Genomic DNA, 15880 nt, shown 5'->3' on the forward strand with positions numbered 1-15880 from the left:
TTAAGCGACACATGACTGTACCACAGTATGAGTGTAATGCCATCGCATTGTACAATTAAAATGATTAAGATGGTAAATTTTTTGTGTATTTTATCACAATTTAAAACATTTACAAATGGTTAAAAGTTATGTATATTTTACCACAATTGAAAAATGAAAGAGAGGTTCATGCCTGTAATCCCAGTACTTTGGGAGGCTGAGGCAGGCGGATCACCTGAGGTCAGGAGTTTGAGACCAGCCTGGCTAACACGGTGAAACGCCGTCTCTACTAAAAATACAAAAATTAGCTGGGCGTGGTGGCGGGCGCCTGTAGTCCCAGCTACTCAGGAGGCTGAAGCAGTAGAATCTCTTGAACCCAAAAGGCAGAGGTTGCAGTGAGCAGAGATCAGGCCACTGCACTCCAGCCTGGGCAGCAGAGCGTGAGACTCCATCTCAAAAGGAAAGAAAGAGTCTGGAAAAAAGTAAGGATACAAGAAATGAATTGATGACCTTTCCCACTGCTTGTGAGGCTGGCACAAGGGCAGAATCCACGAAGACTGGGCGTGGGCGCAGAATGCCTTGGGGGTGGAGAATGTGTCACACTAAGGTCCTTGTTTGTGGCTCCCCTCCCTCCATGTTGTCCTCCTCGTGGCTGGCAAATCCTGAGCCTAGAGCTAAGGCTGGGGGTGGACTAGGTGTGTGTGACCTCCAGTGAGGGATCCCTCCCCTTCACCCCTGAAATGACTCTGGCCAATGACAGAGTGAGAGAATTGCAGGGGAGCAGGAATGACCTCGTGTATCAGGGGACAAAATTGTGGGAAGGCCCACGGATTAACCCTTCTTATCCAGTCACCATCACCAGTGGAACATTGGAAAAGTACCTGAAAAAAATTAAATGTTTATAGCATGGAGTGTTGCTCAGATGTGGACAGCTGTTACATGCTGTGGGTGGGACTATAAATTGGTATAGCTACTCTGAAGGGCAGTTTGCCAAAACTTACTAAATCTAATAACAAGGCTGGACGCGGTGGCTCACGCCTGTAATCCCAGCACTTTGGGAGGCCGAGGCAGGTGGATCACAAAGTCAGGAGATCGAGACCATCCTGGTTAACATGGTGAAACCCTGTCTCTACTAAAAATACAAAAAATTAGCCGGGCGTGGTGGCACGTGCCTGTAGTCCCAGCTACTTGGGAGGCTGAGGCAGGAGAATCGCTTGAACCTGGGAGGCGGAGGTTGCAGTGAGCCGAGGTCACGCCACTGCACTCCAGCCTGGGCAACAGAGGGAGACTGTCTCAAAAAAAAAAAAAAAAAAAAAAAAAATCTAATAACAAGCCTGTACCCTCTGACCTGCAATTTTACCTCTCTTCCCCAGAGAAATCTTCTCTAGAGACATACTTGCCTGTGTGCCCAGAGAGGCCGTGCAAGGATACTATTCTTTTGCATTGTTGGTAACAGTCAGACACAGGAAGCAACATAAATATCCAGCAATAGGGGAAGGACTAAAGAAACTAGAGTGTATCTGTAGCACAAAATATGCATAGCACTAAAGAGTGGAGTGTATCCATATATTCTTTTTTTTTTTTTTTTTTGAGAGAGAGAGTCTCGCTCTGTTGCCCAGGCTGGAGTGCCCTGGCATGATCTCGGCTCACTGCAAGCTCCGCCTCCTGGGTTCACACCATTCTCCTGCCTCAGCCTCCTGAGTAGCTGGGACTACAGGCGCCCGCCACCACGCCTGGCTAATTTTTTGTATTTTTAGTAAAGAAGGGGTTTCACCATGTTAGCTAGGATGGTTTTGATCTCCTGACCTCATGATCCGCCCGCCTCGGCCTCCCAAAGTGCTGGGATTATAGGCGTGAGCCACCGTGCCTGGCCTTTTTTTTGAGACAGAGTCTCACTCTGTTGCCCAGGCTGGAGTGCAGTGGTGTGACCTCGGCTCACTGCAGCCTCTGCCTTGGGTTCAAGCAACTCTCATGCCTCAGCCTCCCAAGTAACTGGGATTACAGGTGTGCACCATTATGCCTGGCTAATGTTTGTATTTTTAGTAGAGATGGAGTTTCACCATGTAGGCCAGGCTGGTCTCGAACTCCTGACCTCAAGTGATCTGCCCACCTCGGCCTCCCAAAGTGCTAGGATTACAGGTGTGAGCCACTGCACCTGGCCCCATATATTGTTACGTGTGTAGATCTCCAAGACATATTATTGAGTGAGAAAAGCAAGTTATGGAATCTAATGTATATTCTGATACTGTTAATATACTTTTAAAAAACCCAAAGGATGTGTTCAGGGTATAAGCTACACTGCTGTCACAAAGAGATCTGAAAGTAAAATGCCTGGAATTAAGTAGTTTCTTTGTCACATGACAGTCCAGAGGGCGGCGTGGCCCAGGGTGAGTGGTGTTTTTTATCTACGGTGCATAAAACAACTGCTGCCTGATGCTCATGGATTCTGTGGGTCAGGAATATAGACAGGGCATAGAGGGAGGCCTGACTGTGCTCTATGATGTCTGGTGCCTTTTCTGGGAAAACTTGAGTGGCGAGGGGTAACTCACATGGCTGGGGCTGGAATCTTCTGGAGGTTTCTTTCTTTTTCTTTTTTTTGAGATGGAGTTTTGCTCTTGTTGCCTAGGCTGGAGTGCAATGGCGTGATCTTGGCTCACTGCAACCTCTGCCTCCCAGGTTCAAGCAATTCTCCTGCCTCAGCCTACTGAGTAGCTGGCATTACAGGCATGAACCACCACGCCTGGCTAATTTTGTACTTTTAGTAGAGATGGGGTTTCTCCATGTTGGTCAGGTTGGTCTCGAACTCCCGACCTCAGATGATCCACCACCTTGGCCTCCCAAAGTGCTGGGATTACAGGCGTGAGCCACCACGCCTGGCCATGAAAGTTTCTTTTTCTTTGTTTTTTTAGTTTGCAAAATAAGTTTTATTTTTACTTCTTTTAAAAAATGGACAGGCTGGGCACGGTGGCTCACACCTGTAATCACAGCACTTTGCGAGGCTGAGATGGGTGGATCACCTGAGGTCAGGAGTTTGAAACCAGCCTGGCCAACATGGCAAAACCCGTCTCTACTAAAAATACAAAAATTAGCGGGGCGTGATAGCAGGTGCCTGTAATCCCAGGTACTTTGGAGGCTGAGGCAGGAGAATCACTTGAACCTGGGAGGTGGAGGTTGCAGTGAGCTGAGATAGTGCCATTGCACTCCAGCCTGGGCGACAAGAGCAAAACTACATCTCAAAAAAAGAAAAAAAAAGGACATTAATATTTAATATATATGTACATAACTTCACCCAGGCTATTCTGGACATGCTGCCCATGGGTTAGCCCTGCTCTTCAAGGAGCAGTAAAATACAAAAAATTAGCTGGGTGTGGTGGCATGCGCCTGTAGTCCCAGCTACTTGGGAGGCTGAGGCAGGAGAATCACTTGAACCCAGGAGGCAGAGATTGCAGTGATCCATGATCACGCCAGTGCACTCTAGCCTGGGCAACAGAGCAAGACTCTGTCTCAAAAAAAAAAAACAAAAAACAAAAAACAAAAAAACCCAGAAACAAAACCTCCCAACTTAGTGAAAACAAGGCATTCAGTGACAGACCAGCAGCAGAAACTGCTTATTACCAATTTATACTAGTTATTTTATGAAGTCATATCTGTATAAAAACAAACATTAAAGAGAATAGATTTAAATAAAGTTGCAAGCATAATTACAAATAAATACCATATTACCAGATTTTTTTTTTTTTTTTGAGACAGAGTCTTGCTCTGTCGCCAGGCTGGAGTGCAGTGGCACGATCTCGGCTCACTGCAACCTCCGCGTCCTGGGATCAAGCAATTCTCCTGCCTCAGCCTCCCGAGTAGCTGGGACTACAGGCGCACACCATCATGGGCAGCTAATTTTTGTATTTTTAGTAGAGATAGGGTTTCACCATGTTGGCCAGGATGGCCTCGATCTGTTGACTTTGTGATCCGCCTGCCTTGGCCTCCCAAAATGCTGGGATTACAGGCATGAGCCACCGTGCCTGGCCTTTTTTTTTTTTTTGAGACCAAGTCTCACTCTGTCACCCAGGCTGGAGTGCAGTGGCGCATTCTCGGCTCACTGCAACCTCCGCCTCCTGGGTTCAAGTGAGTCTTCTGCCTCAGTCCCCTGAGTAGCTGGGATTACAGGCGCATACCACCACACCCGGCTAATTTTTATATTTTTAGTAGAGGCGGGGGTTTCACCGTGTTAGTCAGGCTGGTCTCGAACCCCTGACCTCGTGATCCACCTGCATCGGCCTCCCAAAGTGTTGGGATTACAGTGCGCCTGGCCATATTACCAGATTTTAAACAATAATCTATAAAAGTTTTACTACCTAAGGACTTTCACTCAAGAAGAAAAACTACATAGTAACATCAAACTTGCAGGGTGGTGAGTTACTAGATACATTTTCTCTAAATGGAAACTTACCTAGCTTCAGTAACATTTCTGGATGAGGCATCAAGTTACTGTTGCACATTTTATTTATTTATTTTTAAGACGGCCTCTCGCTCTGTGGCCCAGGCTGGAGTGCAGTGGCGTGGTCTCAGCTCACTGCAACCTCTGCCTCCCGGGTTCACTCCATTCTCCTGCCTCAGCCTCCTGCCACCATGCCTGGCTAATTGTTTGGGGTTTTTTTTTTTGTATTTTTAGTAGAGACGGGGTTTTACCGTGTTAGCCAGGATGGTCTCAATCTCCTGACCTTGTGATCTGCCCACCTTGGCCTCCCAAAGTGCTGGGATTACAGGCGTGAGCCACCACGCCCGGCCGGTCTCGAACTCTTGACCTCAGGTGATCGGCCTGCCTTGGCCTCCCAAAGTGCTGGGATTACAGGTGTGAGCCACCACACCCAGCCTTCTTTTTCTTTTTGAGACAGAGTCTCCCTCTGTTGACCACGCTGGAGCGCAGTGGCACGCTCTCAGCACACTGCAACCTCCACCTCCCGGGTTCAAGCAATCCTCCTGCCTCAGCCTCTGGAGTAGCTGGGATTACAGGCATGCACCACCACACTAATTTTTGTAATTTTAGTAGAGATGAGGTTTCACCATGTTGGCAAGGCTGGTCTCAAACTCCTGACCTCAGGTGATCTGCCCACTTTGGCCTCCCAAAGTGTCGGGATTACAGGTGCGAGCCACTGCGCCTGGCCTGGACGTTTCTTTACATACGTGTCTGGAACCTATGCGGGACTGACAAGGAGATTTGTCTTAGTTGGGGCTACTGATTGGAGTGACTACCTGGGACTTCTCTCTGTGGTTAAAGCTTCTATATAGCATGGTTGCCTCAGGATAGCTGGACTTTTTGCTCCAAGAGCAACTAGTTCCACTTCCTTAGTTGCTCCAGGAACTTAGGTGGAAGCCAGAGGGCCTTCCGTGACTTTTTCTCAGAAGTTATGTAGTGTCAATTCTGCCATATTCTATTGTCAGACTAGTCACAAGCCTACCTAGATTTAAGGGGAGAGAACAGAGGCACTGCCTTTCTATGTGAGGCATAATAAAGAATAGGTGGCCATGTTTTAAAACCATCACAGTGGACGGGACATGGTGGCTCACGTCTGTAAACCCAGACTTTGGGAGGCTGAGGTGGGCGGATTACCCAAGGTCATGAGTTTGATACCAGCCTGGCCAACATGATGAAACCCTATTTCTACTAAAAATACAAAAATTAGCTGGGTGTGGTTGCATGCACCCTTAATCTCAGCTACTCAGGAGGCTGAGGCAGGAGAATCACTTGAACCTAGGAGGCGGAGGTTGCAATAAGCTGAGATTGTGCCACTGCACTCCAGCATGGGTGACAGAGCAAGACTCTGTCTCAAAAAAAAAAAAAAAAGTCACAGTTGGGAAGCTCTGTCCCATGAGGTTGCATTGGGACTCAGGTTAGTTTGGTTGGGGAGGGGCAATGGCCTCTGCCATTTGCATCATGTGACTTCCATTTCTGGCTTCAAGGTAACTGAGCCCTTTGTTGCATTTCCCAGCCAGGGAAGAGAGGGTGGAGGGCAAGCAGTTCCTAATAAAAAATGTGGTTCAGAACTTGCACAAGTTGCCAGGTGCAGTGTCTCACATCTGTAACTCCAGCACTTTGGGAGGCCAAAGTGGGCGGATCACTTGAGGCCAGGAGTTTGAGACCAGCCTAGTCAACATGGTGAAACCCCATCTCTACTAAAAATACAAAAATTAGTTGGACATGGTGGTGCACGCCTGTAGTCCCAGCTACTTGGGAGGCTGAGGCACAAGAATTACTTGAACCGGGAGGTGGAGGATACAGTGACCTGAGGTGGAGCCACTGCACTCTAGCCTGGGTGATAGAGTGAGACCCTGTCTCCAAAAAAAAAAAAAAAAAAAGTCCAGGCACAGTGGCTGACACCTGTAATCTATTCTACTAAAAATCTACTCTACTAAAAATATAAAAATACAAAAATTAGCTGGGCATGGTGGCGCACGCCTGTAATCCCAGCTACTTGGGAGGCTGAGGCAGGAGAATTGCTTGAACCCAGGAGGCAGGGGTTGCAGTGAGCCGAGATTGTGCCACTGCACTCCAGCCTGGCCACAGAGTGAGACTCTGTCTCAAAAAAAAAAAAAAAAAGCAGACCTCAGCCATAGCTGTGGTGTTTTAATTTTTAACAACGATGATGTCTTCATGTTTTACTTGTGACATTAAATATTAATTGAAACAGATGAGGGCCTGATGAGCATCTGGCAGCTGATTTTGCAGCCCTAGTCTTATCTCTCCATGGCGGGACCCAGCACCAAAGGCCACCAGGAGGGGTGCGGGCCCCTTATCTTGCAGCAGCCTCTCAGGCCAGGGCCCCGTCTTCCCCAAGGTTGCATCGTCTGGGCAGGATCTCTCCATCTCTGTCCTCCTTGTCTGGGTTCATTACCAGCAGGTATTTGTTGGACACACAGGGCTGTTTAGCACTGAAGAATTCAAAAGTGATTAAAACACAGCCTTTCTCCACACAGATAACTTATTAATTACCAGTGGAAAGTTGGACACTACATAGCACAGAAACTGGGTGGGCATCCTGGCTGCCTTTACCAAGCAAAGTTAGCATCGTGGACACGGTGTCCCTCCTGGCAGGAGCCACTAATAAGGGCACAACATCCTTTTAGTAGCATGCTGGTCCCCATGCATACCCCAAATCATGAGGAAACATCCGCAGACCCCCACTGGGGGACATTCTTCCAGACAACTGGACCGAACTCTTTAAAAACTTAAATTCGGCCGGGCATGGTGGCTCATGCCTGTAATCCCAGCACTTTGGGAGGCCGAGGTGGGAGGATCATTTGAGGTCAGGAGTTCCAGACCAGCCTGGCCAACATGGTGAAACCCCGTCCATCTCTACTAAAAATACAAAAATTAGCTGGGTATGGTGGCACCTATAATCCCAGTGACTTGGGAGGCTGAGGCAGGAGAATCGCTTGAACCTGGGGAGGTGAAGGTTGTAGTGATTTGAGATCATGCCACTGCACTCCAGCCTGGGCAACAAGAGTGAGACTCTGGCTTAAAAGAAAAAACCAAAAAGCCGGAGAAAAGAAAGTGTTATTAAGAAAATCATAAGGAAGAGAAAATATATTTACTCTTCATTAAGTGGAAGTGCACCATTGTACAGGTCTTCATCCTTTGTGTCTTCACATTGAGGAGTAGCAGGAGGAGGAAGAGGAGGGCTTGGTCTTGCTGTCTCAGGGGTGGCAGAGGTGGAAGAAAATCTGTGTATAAGTGGACATGCAGTTGAAACCCGTGTCGTTTAAGGGTCAGTTGCATTTGATAATTGTACTATGGATATTTGAGAGAATATTGCTGTTCTTACTAGATACACACTGTACTATTTAGGAGAAAAGAGGTGTGTTGCCTGCAACTAACTCCCAAATGGTTTAGCACTGGAGTGGGCAAATCTTTTTGGTAAAAGGCCAAATAGTGAAAATTTTGAGCTTTATGGGCCATATGGTCTCTGTCACAACTACTTGTTTTGCTGTTAGAGTCCCAGCACAGCCACAGGGAATATTTAAATGGGTGGGTGTGGCTGTGTTCCAATAAAACTTTATTTATGGATACTGCAATGCCAATTTATGTAATTTTCACACACCACAAAAGATTCTTGTGATTTTTTTTCAACCCTGCAAAACCCATTTCTGTCTTACTGAGCATACAAAATTAGGTAGCCAGACTTGGCCTGCGGCGGTGGTTTACGAATGCCTGCTTGATACAGAAAAAGAACACACAGGCAGGCACACATATATGGGGGATAAAGCAAATACAGCATGATGGAACAGCTAGTGAATCTGGTGAAGAACAGAGGCGAGTTCTTTGTATTGTTTTTGTAATTCTGCAAGCTTGAAATTATTATTATTACTATTATTATTATTTTGAGACAGAGTTTCACTCTTGTTGCCCAGGCTGGAGTGCAATGGTGCGATCTCGGCTCACCACAACCTGTGCCTCCTGGGTTCAAGCGATTCTCCTGATTCAGCCTCCTGAATAGCTGGGATTACAGGCATGTGCCATCACGCCTGGCTAATTTTGTGTTGTTAGTAGAGACGGGGTTTCTCCATGTTGGTCAGGCTGGTTTCAGACTTCCGACTTCAGGTGATCCATCTGCCTTGGCCTCCCAAAGTGCTGGGATTACAGGCGTGAGCCACTGCGCCTGAAATTATTATTATTATTATTCATTTATTTATTTATTTATTTATTTATTTGAGATGGAGTCTCACTCTGGAGTGCAGTGGCATAATCTCGGCTCACCGCAACCTCCGCCTCCTGGGTTCAAGCGATTCTCATGCCTTAGCCTCCCGAGTAGCTGGGATTATAGGCATGAGCCACCTTGCCCAACTTGAAATTATTTTAAAATAAAAACATTAAGTAAAATAAAAGCATTGATTTTTTCTTCCTGGGGGGCCCAAGAAGGAGAGAGGGAGTCACCCTTTCATCTTCCTAGTGGGTGGGCCAAGGTGACTCACTCACAGCATTCTTGGATGTCTCCTAATTGTCATCTAGTCACTTGTCATTTTTATTGTCATCTAGTTAATTCTTAGCCTTTGCCTCTTCCTTATTTACTGACTTAACTTCCTTTTTTTTTTTTTTTTTTTTTTTGAGATAGAGTCTTGCTCTGTCACCTAGGCTGGAGTGCCGTGGCATGACCTCAGCTCACTGCAACCTCCGACTCCCAGATTCAAATGATTCTCCTGTCTCAGCCTCCAGAGTAGCTGGGACTACAGGCATACGCCACCATGCCCGGCTAATTTTTGTATTTTTAGTAGAGACAGGGTTTCACTATTTTGGTCAGGCTGGTCTCGAACTCCTGACCTCAAATTATCTGCCTGCCTTGGCCTCCCAAAGTGCTGGGATTACAGACGTGAGCCACCGTGCCCGGCATGACTTAACTTTCATACCTAGGTGCCTTGCTTGGCAGGCAGGGGAGTTTAGCCTCTGTGCTCACTGTTGGACCATCCCCTTTTGCTCTCCCTCTAATAAATCCATCTCTCCAACTGCTAAAAACAAAACAAAACAAAAAAAAAACTTTAAATATGTTTGCTGGCTTATCGTTGCTTTGTTTTTCAATGTTTTTTAATTCCTCAAGGCCCATGTTAACCTTGTCTGTATCATTCCAATTTTGGTACATGTGCTGCCAAAGTGAGCAGTGGCTTATTGTTTTTGTTTTTATTTTTATTTTTTGAGACGGAGTTTCATACTTTCGCCCAGGCTGGAGTGAAGTGGCGTGGTCTTAGTTCACTGCAACCTCCGCCCCATGGGTTCAAGTGATTCTCCTGCCTCAGTCTCCCAAGTAGTTGGGATTACAGACGCCCGCCTGGCTAATTTTTACATTTTTAGTAGAGACAGGGTTTTGCCATGTTGGCCAGGCTGGTCTTGAACTCCTGACCTCTGATCTACCTGCCTCAGCCTCCCAAAGTGCTGGGATTACAGGCGTGAGCCAGCGCGCCTGACCGACTTATTGTTTTTAATGTCATGGTCTTCATCTCCCATGTTGGTTTCCCTAGATTGTTGGTGTTTGTCTTAGAAGTCCAGAGATAAGGGGTTGTTTCCCTGCCTGTGGTGGTATTTATGTGGAGGTATGTGATGGTGGCAAAGTCAAGAAGTTACTGTTTTCTGTTCCCCCAGCATTGGGGCGAAGTCTCTTATATTTTTCCTGGCCTTGTGGCCCTGAATGGTTATTTCAGGAATGAGCTATTGAATTCATTGGAGTGACTGTGTCTGGAGTGGGGAGGGCGGCTTTAAGGAAAGGGGTATGTGCTTTTCTTAGTTGACCTAACAGGAACTCTCTTCATTGCCAGGATCAGAAACTCAACTCCAAGTGAACACTAAATAAAGAGTGATTTATTGGCTGGGTGCGGTGACTCACGCCTGTAATCCCAGCACTTTGGCAGGCCGAAGCGGGCAGGTCACAAGGCCAGGAGTTCGAGACCAGCCTGGCCAATATGGTGAAACCCCATCTCTACTAAAAATACCAAAAAAAAAAAAAAAAAAATTAGCTGGGCGTAGTTGTGGGCACCTGTAGTCCCAGCTACTTGGGAGGCTGAGGCAGGAGAATCGCTTGAACCCAGGAGGCGGAGGATGCAGTGAGCCAAGATCATGCCACTGCACTCCAGCCTGGGTGACAGAGCGAGACTCTCTCAAAAAAACAAAAAAAAAAAGAAAAGAAAAGAAAATGACCTGTTCACATTCTCCCACACACCCTTCCCCGGGCCCCCTGTTCTTCAGGAGACGCACAGGATCTACAAGCAGAAGCTGGAGGAGCTGGCTGCGCTGCAGACGCTGTGTAGCAGTTCCATCAGTAAGCAGAAGAAGCACCTCAAGGACTTGAAGCTTACACTCCAGAGGTAGGTGCAGCTGTAGCCCGGGGGCTGCCCTGGTTCTGAGGGACAGAAGTCCAACTCAAAACAGGCTGAAGCAGAGAATGGAAATCTCAGTGGAAAAAGACAGGACTGGGAGTTGCTTCAGGCATCACTGGATCCAGGAGTCAAAGGGTGTTTTGGGGCATGTATTTTTCCCTCTAAATTCTGCCTTCCTCTGGATTGGTGTCACTCTCAGGGTGACTGTCCCCTTCACCAGCAGTGCCAGGCTTATATTCTCCAGCCTTGCTTCCTGCCGGCTGTGCCACACTGGCTGAAGGAGAGTGTCTCTCTTTTTTTTTTTTTTCTTGAAATGGAGTCTTTCACTCTGTTGCCCAGGCTGGAGTGCCATGGCATGATTTCGGCTCACTGCAACCTCTGTCTCCTGGGTTCAAGCGATTCTCCTGCCTCAGCCTCCTGAGTAGCTGTGATTGCAGGCATGAGCCACTGTGCCTGGCCGAGAGTTTCTCGTTCCCAGTACTTCAGCCGACATTCTGGGTTCAGTCCTCATTGGCTGGGATTGGTTGAATGCCTATTTGTGAACCAATCACTGAGAAGCTGCTTGGGCAGCGCCATGTCGTGTGCTAAGTCTGTGGCCCTGGGAGGTGGAGGGACAGCCACATAGGTGATGGGAGAAGAAGATAAGTAGTTTCCCGAGTGAAAGTTGGGTGCTGTTATAGGAAGGTGCCCTGCTGGACGAGTAAGCAGGCAGCGTCCTTTTGTGGGTGTGGGGTGCCCTCCCCACTGGGGTTGCTGGTGTAGTGGCCACTAGGCTGCCATCCCTGGTGGAGATGTGCTTGAGCTCATAGCTTAGTTCAGTTCCCAAGGCCTGGATCGTGTTCATTTCCTGACACGTGGTCTCCAGGTCTGGGAAGTCCCCTCCTGCCTGGTATGTGAAGGGGCCCAGTGGATGCTGTGACCCCCTTGTCAGGCAGGGAAACTGATGCTCCAAGTGACTTGTCCCAGGTCACTTAGCTGGACCTCCATTTTAGAATCTGGGACTCCTGGTCAACTCTTTCCTTGTGGACAATTTTGGAGGAAGGTCCTGATTATAGCTCTCAGTGTGGCTGGCCATTTTGGAAATGGAGGCCCGCAACTAAGGGGTAGAGAGTGTGGATGGCCCTGTGCAAACACGTCACCAGATGTGGCTTTGGAAAAACACATCTTGGTAATGGCAGGACTCAGAGTCTAGAGTTTCTTCAGATTCTCAGTGATTGCTTCACAGATGGGCACATGGCGAACCCCAGCACTATTGATGGGTCTTTGTGGGGGCCGTGCAGTGCACTGTGGGATAGTGAGTTGCATCTCTGGCCTCTGCCCACCGATGCCAGTAGCACTCCTGCCCCAGGTGTGTCCACCAAGATCTCTCCAGGCATTGCCAGCTGTCCTCAGTTGAGAAGTGCTGGGTTAGAAGGTTGACCCCTGAGTTAGGGTCTTACACCAAGGACCCCTGTCATTCTGAGATGTGTCTGCTGACTTGTTTTCTGGTTTTGAGAGTTCCGTGTTACCAAAGAATAACAGACCATGATTGGTTGACTGCTTATGCTTTCAGGTGCCTTTCTGTCTGTCTCTTGGTCATCTGTAGGTTATTCCTTTATTTCTGTTTTTTAAAATTATTTTCATTCATTCATTCAGAGATGAAGTCTTGCTCTGTCGCCCAGGCTGGGGTGCAGTGGTGCAATCTGGGCTCACTGCAACCTCTGCCTCCCGGGTTCAAGCAATTTTCCTTCCTGTCTCAGCCTCCCGAGTAGCTGGGATTACAGGTGCCCGCCACCATGCCCAGCTAATTTTTGTACTTTTACTAGAGACAGGGTTTCACCATGTTGGCCAGGCTGGTCTCAAATTCCTGACCTCAAGTGATCATCCTGCCTCGGCCTCCCAAAGTGCTGAGATTACAGGTGTGAGCCACCATGCCCGGCCTTACTTTTTTTGAGATAGTGTCTTGCTCTGTCACCCAGGCTGGAGTGCAGTGGCGCAATCACGGCTCACCACAGCCTTGATCTCCTGGGCTCAAGCGATCCTCCCACCTTAGCCTCATGAATACTAGGACTACATGCATGTACCACCATGCTTGGTTGTTGTTTTTTGTTATTGTTGTTGTTGTTTTTGAGATGGAGTTTCGCTCTGTCACCCAGGCTGGAATGCAGTGGTGCTATCTCGGCTCACTGAACCTCTGCCTCCCGGGTTCAAGTGATTCTCCTGCCTCAGCCTCCCAAGTAGCTGGGATTATAGGGGGCTGCCACCACACCCAGCTGATTTTTATATTTTCAGTAGAGACAGGGTTTTGCCATTTTGGCCAGGCTAGTCTCGAACTCCTGACTTCAGGTGATCTGCCCACTTCAGTTTCCCAAAGTGCTGGGATTACAGGCATGAGCCACCACACCTAGCCCCTGGTTGTTTTCTTAAACACCCCCCCTTTTTTTTTTTTTTTTTGAGACAGAGTTTCGCTCTTGTTGCCCAGGCTGGAGTGCAATGGTGCGATCTTGGCTCACTGCAACCTCTGCCTCCCGGGTTCAAGCGATTCTCCTGCCTCAGCCTCCCGAGTAGCTGGGATTACAGGCATGCACCACCATGCCCAGCTAATTTTGTATTTTTAGTAGAGACGGGGTTTCTCCATATTGGTCATGCTGGTCTTGAACTCCCAACCTCAGGCGATCGGCCCACCTCAGCCTCCCAACGTATTGGGATTACAGGCTTGAGCCACTGCACCCGGCCTTGGTTGTTTTCTTTAATTAATTTTTTGTAGAGACGGGGTCTTGCTATGTTGGTCAGGCTGGTCTCAAACTCCTGGCCTCAAGTGATCCTCCTGCCCTGGCCTCCCAAAGTGCTGGGATCATAGGCGTATGTGCTGGGACTATAACATCATGCCTGCTAGCTATTTCTTTAGAAAAATGAGAAGAAGGCCGGGCGTGGTGGCTCACGCCGGTAATCCCAGCACTTTGGGAGGCCGAGGCAGGCAGATCATGAGGTCAGGAGATCTAGACCATCCTGGCTAACATGGTGAAACCCCATCTCTTCTAAAAATACAAAAAAAAAATTAGCTGGGCGTGGTGGCAGGCACCTGTAATCCCAGCTACTTGGGAGGCTGAGGCAGGAGAATGGCGTGAACCCAGGAGGCAGAGCTTGCAGTGAGCCGAGATGACACCACTGCACTCCAGCCTGGGTGACAGAGCAAGACTCCGTCTCAAAAAAAAAAGAAAAGAAAAGAAAAATGAGAAGAAAAATAGTATTGTCAGTAATTATCCCTTGAGCTCATACTATCAAATATTATTCTAAATGCTCTATGCTGTACTTACTCATTTAATCCTCACCAGGCTATTGTCTGTGAGGTAGGCTTGAGGTTATCCTGGCTTTTCAGGTATGGAAAATAAGGCAGAGAGGTTTAAGGACTTTCTGAAAGTCACAAGACTACCTGGGAGGCAGCATCACTCCTCCAACCCCGAGAGTTGAGATGGGGAACTGCGGTTGCGAGAGGCACTGGGGTAGAAGGTGGGAGGCACTGGGGTAGAAGGTGGGAGGCACTGGGGTAGAAGGTGGGAGGCACTGGGGTAGAAGGCGGGAAGCTGGGGTAGAAGGCGGGAGGCTGGGGTAGAAGGCGGGAGGCTGGGGTAGAAGGTGGGAGGCACTGGGGTAGAAGGTGGGAGGCACTGGGGTAGAAGGTGGGAGGCACTGGGGTAGAAGGTGGGAGGCACTGGGGTAGAAGGTGGGAGGCTGGGGTAGAAGGCGGGAGGCTGGGGTAGAAGGCGGGAGGCTGGGTAGAAGGTGGGAGGCACTGGGGTAGAAGGTGGGAGGCACTGGGGTAGAAGGTGGGAGGCTGGGGTAGAAGGTGGGAAGCTGGGGTAGAAGGTGGGAGGCACTGGAGTAGAAGGTGGGAGGCTGGGGTAGAAGGTGGGAGGCACTGGGGTAGAAGGTGGGAGGCTGGGGTAGAAGGTGGGAGGCTGTGGTAGAAGGTGGGAGGCACTGGGGTAGAAGGTGGGAGGCTGGGGTAGAAGGTGGGAGGCACTGGGGTAGAAGGTGGGAGGCACTGGGGTAGAAGGTGGGAGGATGGGGTAGAAGGTGGGAGGCTGGGGTAGAAGGTGGGAGGCTGGGGTAGAAGGTGGGAGGCACTGGAGTAGAAGGTGGGAGGCTGGGGTAGAAGGTGGGAGGCACTGGGGTAGAAGGTGGGAGGCTGGGGTAGAAGGTGGGAGGCTGTGGTAGAAGGTGGGAGGCACTGGGGTAGAAGGTGGGAGGCTGGGGTAGAAGGTGGGAGGCACTGGGGTAGAAGGTGGGAGGCACTGGGGTAGAAGGTGGGAGGATGGGGTAGAAGGTGGGAGGCTGGGGTAGAAGGTGGGAGGCTGGGGTAGAAGGTGGGAGACACTGGAGTAGAAGGTGGGAGGCTGGGGTAGAAGGTGGGAGGCTGGGGTAGAAGGTGGGAGGCTGGGGTAGAAGGTGGGAGGCTGGGGTAGAAGGTGGAAGGCACTGGGGTAGAAGGTGGGAGGCTGGGGTAGAAGGTGGGAGGCACTGGGGTAGAAGGTGGGAGGCTGGGGTAGAAGGTGGGAGGCTGGGGCCCGGGGAGTCCATAGCCCTCCTCCCTCTGAGTGACGCCCCTTCCCCTGTGCCTGCATCTCTGTCCGCAGGTGCAAACGCCATGCCAGTCGGGAGGAGGCGGAGCTCGTTCAGCAGATGGCAGCGAACATCAAGGAGCGGCAGGACGTCTTCTTCGACATGGAGGCCTACCTGCCCAAGAAGAACGGGTAGGAGCTGGCAACCTCCCCACCCCTAGCACAGGCCCATGCCCAGGCCTAGCACAGCTGGTCCATATAACTCTCACCTTCCTGCTGGTGCTCAGATTGAAGGGGAAAGAGGGAAGCAAGGGCAGGAGAGATAAGGAGCCTTCCTTACACATTCCTCCATGAGCCCAGGAGGGGACCTTAGCCACACCGTGTGACAGCAGCATTCCTGGGAGGGCCGTTGCAAGGAACCAGCACTCACCGCATGCCTGCTGCCACCTGGGGTTAAGAGGGAAAGTGTCCTCTCCCAGGAGAACAAACATGCATTGCGTGCCTCC

The 15880-nt window shown here is 49.4% G+C and overlaps 1 protein-coding gene across 2 annotated transcripts in view; it reads left to right on the plus strand.

Annotated features, from left to right (window-relative positions):
• TMEM120B (transmembrane protein 120B) overlaps positions 1 to 15880 on the plus strand; it is a 68831-nt gene that overhangs the window by 18937 nt on the left and 34014 nt on the right. For both annotated transcript variants that reach the window (XR_010129438.1, XM_055358229.2), the window contains exons 2-3: positions 10703 to 10821; positions 15450 to 15566. Coding sequence is in view for 1 of the 2 variants with exons in the window: in XM_055358229.2 (XP_055214204.1) it covers positions 10703 to 10821; positions 15450 to 15566 (236 nt within the window). In the remaining variant the exon portion in view is untranslated. The remainder of the gene's footprint in view (positions 1 to 10702; positions 10822 to 15449; positions 15567 to 15880) is intronic.

This window comes from Gorilla gorilla, chromosome 10 (genome assembly GCF_029281585.2).
Source record: "Gorilla gorilla gorilla isolate KB3781 chromosome 10, NHGRI_mGorGor1-v2.1_pri, whole genome shotgun sequence".
In the NCBI taxonomy this organism is placed as follows: Eukaryota; Metazoa; Chordata; class Mammalia; order Primates; family Hominidae; genus Gorilla; species Gorilla gorilla.